The sequence below is a fragment of the Nannospalax galili genome, unplaced genomic scaffold (genome assembly GCF_000622305.1).
Source record: "Nannospalax galili isolate Female #2095 unplaced genomic scaffold, S.galili_v1.0 scaffold649, whole genome shotgun sequence".
Taxonomy (NCBI): domain Eukaryota; kingdom Metazoa; phylum Chordata; class Mammalia; order Rodentia; family Spalacidae; genus Nannospalax; species Nannospalax galili.
In genome coordinates this window covers 1,466,485-1,478,792 of record NW_008359093.1, presented here as the reverse complement: position 1 = coordinate 1,478,792, position 12,308 = coordinate 1,466,485, and the positions used below count along the sequence as shown (strand labels likewise).

The following is a 12,308-nucleotide window of genomic DNA, read 5'->3' as shown; positions in this document are numbered from 1 at the left end:
AACGCCCCGGTCCCGGAGATAGCCTAGGGGGCGCCCCTCCAAACTCGGAGTTGCCATGGAGACGGAGAGGCTGACGGCGTCCTAGTGAGAGTGGTGATTGGTGCAGAACCCTGCAAATCCCAGGAAGGTCCGTAGAGACTTGACAAAAATGTGGTGGGGGCATGCGCGGTTTAGAAGGCGGTGCTGCCGTCCGTTGCCCCCCGAGAGGCTTGCGCACGTCGACGGGGGCCTGAAGCCTGGATTCGAGACGGGAAGTGTGGGAAGCGGCGGCCAGGAGTGCGACTTGATCATTGCGGCCAGCTCTATCCCCAAGGGGGACGGGAAGAAGGGTAGAAACGGAGGCCAGGGTGGGGGAAGGGCCGGAGGTCTGGAGTTGGCGCGCGGAACAATCTGGGAAATGTAGTCTAGGCTGGAGGAAGGGACCGGAAATGCGCATGCGCAGTGGTACGGGCCCATCCCTCTGGTTGGGAAGGTAAGGGTGGGAACTTCTCTGAGGAGACGTGGCCTGTACTTGAACTCCAATTCCCAGCTAGACCGGGAGCATGGAGCTGGAATCCGGACGTTGCCTTCAGATGGGCCCTGTGCTGTCGTGCGAACCTGTCAATCACCGCCCATTGTCATGGCAACAGGCACTAGGCGCTGGTCCTAGCTGCGCCAGAACCTGCCTTGGCATCCCAGAGCGGAAGTGCCCGCTTAGACTTACGGAAAATGTATTTCCGCAACCTCAACGAGGCGCTTAGTGGTTCTATGTTTCTCCCAGGGTTTCAGAGTGACTTGGAACCTTGAGGTTTGTCACCCTGGTGCCATCCTAATAATAAACTCAGATTTTCACGAAATCCCAATTGTTAAGATTATGTAGAGAGAGGAAATCAGATGGGAAAACTGCAGACCACAAAAGCACAGCGAAATCAGGATGGTGGACCCTCCCTGCGGGTCTTGGTCCAGTGATCTGGGGACCTTTGCGACCCCCGGAAGTTCCCTTATCACCTCCTAGCCCCACCTAAGTCAGGGACCTAAGATGGATCATTGCTAGGTGTGATGAGTTGGGTTCAGGTGATGATAGTCCAGCTACTGGGGAAGAGTACTACCTGGAGCACAGGTGTGACTGCAGAAGGTGGGATGGGGGCGGGGATGGGGAGGTGGGTGGGGTGTCAAGTGGAGCAGATCCCTTGAGACCACACTGAGAGGGGAATGTTGGTGGGGCCTGAGAGAAGGGTCAAATCCCAGAGTGGGTAGAAAACATTCGGGGCCTAGTATTGGGGGCTGGGGAGGAGACAGCAAAGTATTAAGACAACAGGTGTACTTGAACTGCATAGGCCCAATTAGAAAGATCAGGGAAACAAATGACAGCTCAGGCTGTGACTAACCTGTCCGTACCTGTTTCCTCGGCTACTTTCTACGTGGAGCAGGTCTGAAGATCAAACAGCACAGTATACAGTAGGCATGCAATAAGCATTCACTGCAACTGTCTGTCCTTATTGCAGAAGTTCCTTCCCTAGAGAAAGACACTGGCTGAACTCAAAGACCTGATCTGGCACTCCTGATGAGACCCACTGTGCTGGGTTCCCCAGGCCGTGCACCCCCAGAAAATGAGCCCATCGTAGTGAAGCTGGAGGACTCTGAGGACGAGGTAGAAGACAGCTTGTGGGACCCAGGCCCAGAGGCTGCACGTCTACGTTTCCGGTGCTTCCGATACGAGGAGGCAATGGGTCCTCTGGAAGCCCTGGCCCAGCTTCGAGAGCTATGTCACCAGTGGCTACAGCCGGAGGTGCACTCCAAGGAACAGATGCTGGAGCTGCTGGTGCTGGAGCAGTTCCTAGGTGCACTGCCCCCTGAGATCCAGGCCCGTGTGCAGGGGCAGTGGCCAGGCAGCCCTGAAGAGGCTGCAGCCTTGGTTGACAGACTTCGCTGGGAGCTAGGCCGACCTCGGAGATGGGTGAGTTGATAGCCAGGCAGAAGATCGGGGCTGGAGCATTGTCAAACTCTGCCTCACCCAGGAAGTGCTGGGCCCAGCCAGACACCTCCCCCCATACGCACACGCGCACACACACACACACACACACACACACACACACATCATAAAGAAGTGGCCACCTACAATAGGGACTGTTGGGCTCAGAACAGGAGCCCATCCCTGCATCACCCAGGATTACATGGATCCGTGGGCTGTGAGCTGGGGAAAGGAAGAAATGGTACCAGGAAGGCCCTGGACCTTTGAGCAATCCTTTTGCTTTCTGTTCAGGGAAGGGGAGGGAGAAGTGTAGGACTTTGGAGAACCTAGTCAGTGTGTATTGACCAGGGCCCTCCTGCCATGGAGTAGGTGCCCATGGATCCTGGGCTGTGCCCAGCCCCACTCTCTACTTGGTGGGGGCATCTCCCCAGGTCACAGTCCAGGTACAAGGCAAGGAGGTCCTATCAGAGAAGATGGAACCCTCCAGCTTCCGGCCTATACCTCAAATCAAGCTTCAGACTTCAGAGCCTGGAGCTGAGACACTACTTGGGACCATGCAGGAATTGCCCCTGAACTTTGAACTGAAAGAAGAGACAGAGGTGATGGAGGAGCCAGGTGAGGCCAGGCAAAGTGGACAGAGCATAAAGCCTGGCAAGGTGGAGCAGCCTGCATTCCACTAAATCAGGACCTCCTATGTGGAATAGTTCCAGTGTGCCTCTAGCCCCTGCATCCCCTCCAGTCCAGCCAGAACTATCAATGTCCCTTGTAAGCCACATCCTGACCACCAGAGTCCCATTTCCACCACTCTCCCTGGAACAGGCTGTTGGGGTTTCATTGTGTAGGAGATACAGAATTCACTCCCCAGGGAGGTCCACTGAAGGTCTCCACTGGTGACTAGGAAGGAAGCTTATTTATTTGTAAGTACTGCTGAGAAAAAAATCCCTCAGTATGGAGGATGTACCTTCCCCATCCATCTCCCAAGTAGGGTACCTGAACCAGCCTCCCACACTCTGCCATTCCACTGTGGCCCCTGTCTAGCTCTCCCACACACATATCCACATGGCCAGCCTGCCTCAGGACCCACAAGAGATGAGGGACCCAAACCTGGGCTTGCCTTAGCTATAGCTCAACCCCTGGCCTTCCCTGGGTTCCTGCTTGACCCCACTCCCAACTAAGCCCTCAGCTGCCCCGCTCTGCCCTTCCCAGCCCCAAGTTCACTCTCATGTTCCCCATGTCCAGAACCTAGCACCTAGCACCCCACTGAGAACACTCGAGCTACCTGACCCAGCTCTTTCTCCCCAGAGCTCCTGGAGTCTGGGCCTCTTCCTGCTGTCCAAGAGGCTGCAGCAGCTCTCCTACCTAAGGAGTCCCAGGTGAGCCCTGCACAAAATGTGAGCCAATCTCTGCCCCAAGAGCCTAGTGGGTGATGCCAGATAGGTCCTTTTCTGAGGAGAGGCACATCAAATAGTGACCTCTATGGTTTCAGGGCCATGGGACAGCATTGGACCAGGCCTCTCTTCACAGCGAGACTGAGCCTGATGTGCCCTCGTGGAGTGAGCACCCTGTGGACCTCTGGCATGAAGAAGTAGGGGGCATCTTCTCACCAGGTGAGTGCAATGGGCCACAGTGACACTGGGCTCTCCTTGGGGTCCACTACACCCATCAGCCTTCCTCTTGGCCCTCCTCAAGACAGCACCTGTCACTGCAGTGCCCAGCATTTTTTTGCCCTCAAAAGAAGCATGCCACTGACCCCTTGGCTCCTCTTGACTTCTCCGTGAATCAATCTCTGTTCCCCATACCCACATCTCTCCCATTTTGGGCATATTCTGAATGGACTTTGGACTGTATCTTACTGGTTGAGTTCCAGGGCAGGGAGTATTGGGACCTAGCAAGGAGAACAGCTGAGTAGACAAGGCAGGAGGGGCTGTGGCACAGTACTGGCAACTGCCAAGAACAGACCAGGTTCTTGCCCAGTCACCCAAGGTCTCCTTCTTGATTTACTTCCTTTTGTCAGTGGAGTTTCTAGTGAATCTTAGTATCAGAGGTAAAATTCTGAGATGTTACATATCTGAAACATTTTTTAATCTTTGTTAGGTAAAATAACTGATTATTTTGCCATACTGGGAATGGAGCCCAGAACCTTGTGCATGTGAGGCAAACACAGGACCACTGAGCCACACACCCCCAATCCGTCACTGATGGATTTTGGACAGATGCTCTACCTCTGAGCCATGCCCCCAGCCCCTCACTAGGAGATTCTAGGCAGGTGCTGCACCACTGAGCCACACCCCAGCCCCTCACTGGGAGATTCTAGGCAGGTGTTATACCACTGAGCCACACCCTAGCCCCTTACTGGGGGATTCTAGACAGGGGCTCTACCACTGAGCCACACCTCTGCCTTCCACTGGTTGATTCTGGGCAGTCATTCTATCACTAAGCCATGCCTCAGCCCCTGACTTGTAAATTCTAGGCAAGAGTTTTACCACTGAGCTACACCCCCAGTCCCAGAACTGTTTGACTCTGTCCTGGATTTTTTTTTTTTTTCTATTTGAAACTCACATATCTCACTAGTAGGAATTTGCTTGCTGTATTTCTTTGGAGCATGGTATGATGTTGCACACCTGTAATCCCAGCTCCATGGAAGGCCAATGCAGGGCTGAAACTTCCAGGCCTGCCTGGGCTATAAAGCAAGACCCACTGAGAGAGACAGAGAAACAGGTAGATGGAGGAAGGAGTGGGATAAAGATGGAAAGAGAGAGGGAGGAAGAGGAGAGAAACACTAAATCTTGATTCCATTTCCCTCCACTGTTCTGTTTCTGGGATGCCTGGGACTTGGCTCTTGGAATGGTTCTCTATGCTGTCTTGTCACCCCAGTTTCCCACACCTTTGGATGTGTGTGTATGTGTGTGTGTACATGCATGCATGTCACAGTACACATGTGGCATTCAGGGCTGGGAGGGACACAAGTTTACTCCCTAAGGAGATCCCCCCCGCCTTTTTTCTTTCTCATTTCAAGCTTGCTATTATAGCCAAGGATAACCTTAAATTTCTGATCCTCCTGCCTCTGCCTCCCAAGAGCTGGGATTACAGGCATGCACCAGCCATGCCAGGTTTATGCAGTACTGAGGAATCAAACCCACGGCTTTGTGCTTGTTAGGAAGGCAGTCTACTAACAGCCACATCCCCAGCCCACTACTTCTTGGGGGAAATGAGCAGGTGGATGCCTCTGAAAGGTTCAGATGGCAATCTGGCTGTTTGGGTTAGGGGCCCTACCTGCTGTGAGTACCCTTCAGTTCTTCCTCAGGGTCCCTCATTCAGCTCCCTGCCATCATCCTAGTAAAAAAGTTGGAAGCTCAGCTCCGAGCGTAACTGTTTACTTAACCCTCCCGAGTGTGGCCTCCCACCACCCTTAACACAGAATTTTGTGCAGCCATGAAACTAGAGAGATGGTTCAGGTTAAGAGTACTTGCTAGTCTCATAGAGAACCAGGATTCAGTTCCCAGCACCCACGTTGGGTGGCTCAAAACCACCTATAACTCATACATGGATACTAGGAACTGAACTCAGGTCCTCTGAGGGAACAGCAAGCACTCTTTACCACTGAGCCATCTCTCTAGGCCTGGCTCACAACTTTTATTTTGTTTTGTTGTGTTTTGTTTTGTTTTTGGATGGGGTCTCCTTGTAGTCCCAGCTGGCCTGGAACTCACTAGGTAGACCAGGCTGGCCTCAGTCTCACAGTGATCCATCCACCTGCCTCTGCTTCGGAGTGTGGGGATTAAAGAAATGAGCCACATGCCCAGCTTTTTTTTTTTTTTTTTTTTTTTTTTTTGAGACAGGGTCTCATTATGTAGGCCTGACTGGCCCAGAACTCCCTATGTAGACCAAGCTGACCTGGAATTCACAGAGATCCACATGTCTCTGCCTCCTGAGTTCAGGGATTAAAAGCATTTTGGCCTTTTACCGCCACACCTAGACTTTTTTGTTTGTTTGATAGGGTCTCACTAAGTTACCCAGGCAGACCTTAAACTTTAAAATCTCCCACTTCAGCCTCTCCAATAGCTAGGATTACAGGTCTGAACCACTATGCCCATCTGCCTTAGAAACTCATCCATATGTGTGTATTGTATATTTATGGTGTATGTCTGTGCACATGTATATACATGCATATGGAGACAGAGGCTGGCATCTGGTATCATCAACTACCATGCTCTTAGCTTTTTTCTTAAATTTTTTGTTTGTTTGTTTATGGTTTTTTTTGTCTTTTTGAAGCAAGATCTCCCTGTAGCCCCAGCTGTCCTGGAACTCATTATGTAGACCAGGCTGGCCTTGAACTCACAGAGATCCACCAGCCTCTGCCTCCCAAGTGCTGGGACTACAGGCATGTGCCACCACGCCCGGCCTTAAAATTTTTTTTAATTTTATTTTATGTGTATGAGTGTATTGCTTTCATGTGTGTAAGTGCACCCATGTCATGCAGTGCCCGTGGAGATCAGAAGAAGGTGTCAGATTCTCCCAGAACCTGAGCTAAGGACAGTTGTTAGCCACCATGTGGGTGCTGGCAATCCAACCTGAATCCTCTGCAAGAACAGCCAGTGCTCTTAACCACTGAGCTATCTCTCTAGCCCTTAATTTTTTTTTAATTTTATGTATATGAGTGTTTTGCCTGTGTGTAAATACACTCATGTTGTACAGTGCCTACAGAGTTCAGAAGAGGGCATTGGATACCCTAGAACTAGAGTTCCAGATGGCTGTTAGCCACCATGTAGGTGCTAGAAACCAAACCTGGGTCCTCTCCAAGAGCAACCAGTGCTCTTAACCACTGAGCCATCTCTCCAGCCCTTCTACCTTAACTTTTTGAGACAAGGCTTCTCACTGGACCCAGAGCTCCACCATTGGCTAGGCTGGCTGACCAGTGAGCTTCAGGGACCTATCTCTACCCACACAGATCTCAGGTAACAGATGTGGGCGAACATGCCAGCCTTTCCATGCGTGCCTGGGATGCAAACTCAGGTCTTCTTGCTTGTAAGGCAGGCACTTTACCAATTAAGTCACAGACACCAACCCAGCCTACAGCCTCTTTAGTTTATTATACCAGGGTCTTTTCATTGTTTTGGGGGTATTGGGGAAGGGAGTTGCAATAATTGATTTGCGCTTTTTTTTTTTTGTCTTTGAGATAGGGTCTCCCTGTAGCCTCAGCTACCCTGGAACTCACTACATAGACTGGGCTGGTCTTGAACTCACAGAGATCCACCTACCTCTGCCTCGGGAGTGCTGGGATTAAAGGCATGTGCTACCACACCCAGTTGTTTTGGTTTCTTGAGACAGCATCTCAATCTTTAGTCCAGGCTGGCCTCAGACATCCTGCCCCAGTCTCTTTTGAGTATTGGGATCACAGGTATATGCCACCAAACCCAGCTTTATTTTATTAGTTTTATTTGATTTAATTGTATCTTTGAATCAGGGTTGCTATGTCACCCAGGCTAGCCTTGAACACCCAGGCTGTCTTCCTGTCCCAAGCTTCCTAGCTAGAAGGACAAGTCATGCCTCCATACCATATTTACCTTGTTCTTAATTCCCAAATACCACCTTAGGCTCTTGTCTTAAGAGTTTTAAGGGCTTTAAAAAAGTTTGGATTTTTCTTGGGGGAGGAAGGGTGTCAGAAATGTTGGCTTGTTGAAACAAGGTCTTACTATGTAGCCCAGGCTGGCCTCAAACTCATGATCTTCCTGCCTTACCCTCAGCATCTCCAGTTCTAGGATTATAGATTCAGAGATAGACTAAATTGCCCCACTGGCCTTGGAATTCTATAGCCAAGGCTGGCCTTGAACTTTCTATCCTGCTGCCTCAGCCTCCCAAGTAGCTGGGATTATAGACCTGACCAACCAAGCCAGGCTTTGTGTCCTTATTTTTTAATATTTACTAATTTTGTGTTTGTATGTGCCTGTACCCGTTTATATATTGAGGGTGCATACATGCCACAGTACATATGTGGAGATCAGAAGACAGCTTCAGATCTTGGCCTCAAACCCACAGAAATCTGCCTGCCTCTACCTCTGAAGTGCTAGGATTAAATGGGATTAAAAGTGTGCAACACTACGCTGGGCTCTTTTTTATAAAATATATATTTTGTTGCTGAGCATGGTGGTGTATTCCTTCAATCCCAGCACTCAAGAGACAGAGGCAGGAGGATCTCTTGTAAGTTCAGGCCAGCCTGGTCTACATAGTGAGTTCTAGGCCAGCTGAGGCTACAGGGAGACCATGTCTCAACAACAACAAAAAAGACAAAAATAATTATGGATGTCTAATTCCCACCATGACCCACTCACTGTCCTTTCTAGCTTCATAGCCGCCCACAGATACTGTTTTTCATTCTTGACAGACAATAATATGCCAATTTCATCATCAGGTTTGAGAAAGTCATATCTCATAAATAGTGTGAAAACCTAGCCATCACACATATAAACCATAAAAGATATTCTTTTTTTCTTTTTAAGGACCCCAACACTTTTTTCTGTTTTTTTTTTATTTTTTACTTATTATCTTTATGTATATGAGTATATTGTCTGCATGTGAGTGCACCTGTGTCACACAATGCCCATGGTGATCAGAAGAGTGCTTTGGATTCCGCTGGAACTGGAGTTAAGGACAGTGTGTAGCCGTCATGTGGGTGCTGGGAATTGAACCCTGGTCCTCTGCAAGAGCAATCAGTGCCCTCAACCGCTAAGCCATCTCTCCAGCCTCCCAGCACTTTTTTTTTTTAAGATTTATTTTTAGTTTATGTGTATGAGTATTTTGCCTGAATGTACGTAAGTGCACCTGTGTCAGGAGGTCAGAAGAGGGCATCAGATTCCCTAAAAGTAGAGTTACAAACAGTTCACTGCCATGTGGGTGCTAAGAACCGAACCCAGGTCCTCTGCAAGAGCAGCCAATGCTCTCAACCACTGAGCATCTCTCCAGCCCCATTGTCTATTTTTTTTTTTTTTTTTGGAGACGGTGTCTCATATGTCCTAGGCTGACCTCACACTTACTATGTAGCTGAGTATATGACCTTGACCAACTATAATCCCCCTGCCTCCACCCCCAAGTGCTGGGATTAGAGGCACAGGAATCATGCTTGGTCTATTTCGTTCAGTGTTAGGGATTGAACCAAGGACTTCTAGCATGCTGGCCATCTCTGTAACAACTGAGCCACATCTTCAGCCCTGGTGGTGGTAGTGGTGGTGGTGTGTTGCACCAGGGATTGAACCCTGGACTTTTGCACTTGCTAAACATGCACTCCACTACTGAGCTACACCCAGCCCCTGTGATTCTGTTGTGTGACACCATTCCTGGAGAGATGTGAACAAATATCTATCCCAGATAAGGAACCAATGACAGACCAAAGTAAAGGTACCACCAGAAGTCCAACTTGGTAGACCTGTTAAGTTTTATTGGGGTTACTTACAGGAGCAGAAAAGACTTAATGACAGCCACGTCACCAAAAGTCCCAGTAAAGTAGGAGATCTGGAGCACACTGCACAACCTACAGGCATCTTGACAGGTTAAAGAGTGTCTCTTCAGGGTGGCTTGGTTGGTCTGAGCCTCTTCCAGGCAGCTCAGCTGGTCTTCTTCCAGGCTACTGGGCTGGACTGTCTCTTCTAGGCAGCTTCCTTGACTCTCAGCCATCCTTAGGGCTTCTAGAAGCTTGGTGAGGGAAGGGCCTAGTGAACCTGGTTAGGTTCAGGGATGTCCTGAAGCTATTGAGTTGTTTACTTCCTGAGTTTAAGGAGCTTTCCTGCAGGAGGAATGTTGCCTCCTCTTAGAACACCTGTGTCTTAGCAAGCTTCCCTCCAGATAGAATGTCTTCTGATGCAAACTGCTACTCAACAGGTTCTTTTTAATGTTTCATTATGATAGCATTTTTAATGTTAATGCCATGCAGAAGACAGCATTGACAGGCTAGTAAACAGGATATGAATGAATTGTGAAGATACAAGACAGAAACAGAGTTTGATACATTGTGGTATCCCACAGCAGACACTAGACAGAGAAACCGTTTCCACAGTGATTCTAAAGGGCAGCTTTTGGTAGGAGGTGAATCCAGTCAGGCAACTTTTCAATGTCATGGGCTCTGGAATAATGGCATTTGAGACTTATCCTTTAGTGACAGCCTAGCTTGAGACAGTGATGGTCTTGTCCTGAGTCAGAAATGGCTCAACATGACCACATTCCAAGCTGGTGTCCACATTTTTCGGCAAGGCCTTGTCATGTAGGGTTAGCTCTGCCTGAGGAGATAATAGTCCTTCTCAGAGGCAATTGCCACCTTTCTCTGAGCCCACCCAGCCTGCTGTGAAGCAAAAGCAGCCTTGTTCTGAGACTAGACTAGCACAGCCATCCATCCATCCCAGAATGGTATTCATGATTAATGCATTCACATTCTAGAAAATTCAAAAGGCATACAATGGAATGCCCAGTCCTTCCCAGAGCCGTGCAGTCTTGGTGCCCAAGAGCCAACGTGACCGGTTTTGTTTGTTTTTGTTTTTTCTTTCTGAGACAGGGTCTCACTATGTAGCCCTGGCTAGCCTCGAACTCACTATATAAACCAGACTAGCCTGGGATTCACAGAGATTTACCTGCCTCTGCCTCCTGAGAGCTGGGATTAAAGGTGTGCACCACCATTCCCAGCCCATGTTCCGTTCTTTATGTACCTTTCAGGAAAAAAAAAAAAATCTCTATGCAGTCAGTGAATTACATAGCAATGTTCTGGTCAACCCAGGCCACAAATACAGTTGTGGTCTTAGGATATTGTCTAAGCTGGATATGGCTACACATACCATAATCCTACTTGGGAGGTGGAAGCAGGAGGATGATCATGTCTTCAAGGCCAGCCTGAGCTACACCATGAGATCCTGTCTCAAAATAAAAATTAGGGACTGGCAAGATGGCTCAGAAGGTAAAAGCACTTGCTACCAAGCCTGGTGACCTTAGTTTGATCTTGGGACCCACACAGTGGAAGGTGAGAACCAGCTCCCAAAGGTTGTCCTCTGACTTCTATACACACACACACACACACACACACACACACACAAATGTAATAAAAACACTTTTTAAAAAAAATCACTTCCATTTCTCAGAATTATCCCTAAAGTTAGGTAGCACCTGTGTAGTCCCATGCTCATTCGCCTTCTTTGGTAAACATATGTGGAGCCAGTCTAGGATACATAGCAAAACTCTGTCTCAAAAAACAAAGCAACGGGGGGGCTGGAGAGATGGGTCAGCAGTTAAGAGCATTGAGTGTTCTAACAGAATCCCAGTACCCACATGGTGGCAACATCCATAACTCCAGTTCCAGGGAATCCAACACCCTCCTCTGTTCTCCATGGGCACTGCACAACATGGGTGCACTTATACACATGCAGGCGTAACACTCATACACATAAAAAATAAAACATGGGGCTGGAGAGATGGCTCAGTGGTTAAGAACACTGACTGCTCTTGCAGAGGACCCGGGTTCAATTCCCAGTACCCACATGGCAGCTATGACCCATCCTTAACTCCAGTTCCAGAGGAATCCGAAGCCCTCTTCTGACCTCCACAGCATTATATGACACAGGTGCACTCACATACATGCACATAAACAAGCAAAGCAAAAGGTTGGGGGTGGTGGCAGACACCTTTAATCCTAGCACTCAGGAGGCAGACAGGTGAATCTTGTGAGATCAAGCCAGGTCAAGTCATCTGAAGCTACAGGGAGACCCTGTCTCAAAAAAAAGAAAAAAAATTGGGGGGGTGTTTGAGGCTTTTGTTGTTTTTTTAGTTTTTTGAGGCAGCCTATGTACTCTATGTACCCAGACTGGACTTAATCCCACTTAAGCCCCCAACCTGGGCTACATAGGCCCAGGTTGCCCTCAAACTTGTGGCAGCCCTCCTGCCTCTGATGCCAAGAATGCTGGGATTACAGGGGTGCACTACTGCAGGAAGTTTAAGAAGAAAATGTGTAAGGGGCTGGATTAATCACTCAGTGATTGAGTGCCTCCTGCTCTGCAGAAAATCCAAGTTCAGTTCCCAACACCCATATTAGGCAGCTCACAACCACTTGTAACTTCACATGCACAGAACACACACTATACATAATTTTAAATTTATTTTTTTTATCTTATGTGTATTTGTGTACTGCCTCCATGTAGGTAAGTGCACCCATTGTTGTACCCCATCCACTGGACCCCAAAGAGACCCGAGAACCCAACACGCCAAAATGCAAAAGCAAAGGTTTACGGTTTATTCGGGCTTAAGCTCGGGCTCTCAGACCTCACCAACTCAACGGATCCATGCTGAGAGCCCAGAGTAAGGGAGAGTGGAGCCTTTTATAGGTTTAGAC

At 48.9% G+C, this 12,308-nt stretch overlaps 1 protein-coding gene across 5 annotated transcripts in view; it reads left to right on the top strand.

The window, feature by feature from the left end:
* Window positions 1-12: 12 nt before the first annotated feature.
* Mzf1 (myeloid zinc finger 1) overlaps window positions 13-12,308 on the top strand; it is a 16,352-nt gene continuing 4,056 nt past the window's right edge. For 2 of the 5 annotated variants that reach the window (XM_008822793.2, XM_008822795.3), the window contains exons 1-5: window positions 148-329; window positions 1,485-1,936; window positions 2,383-2,566; window positions 3,254-3,324; window positions 3,438-3,558. In XM_008822793.2, the coding sequence (XP_008821015.1) occupies window positions 1,544-1,936; window positions 2,383-2,566; window positions 3,254-3,324; window positions 3,438-3,558 (769 nt within the window). In that variant the 5' untranslated portion in view covers window positions 148-329; window positions 1,485-1,543. The other 3 variants (XM_029558490.1, XM_029558491.1, XM_017795519.1) reach the window with 3 other exon arrangements.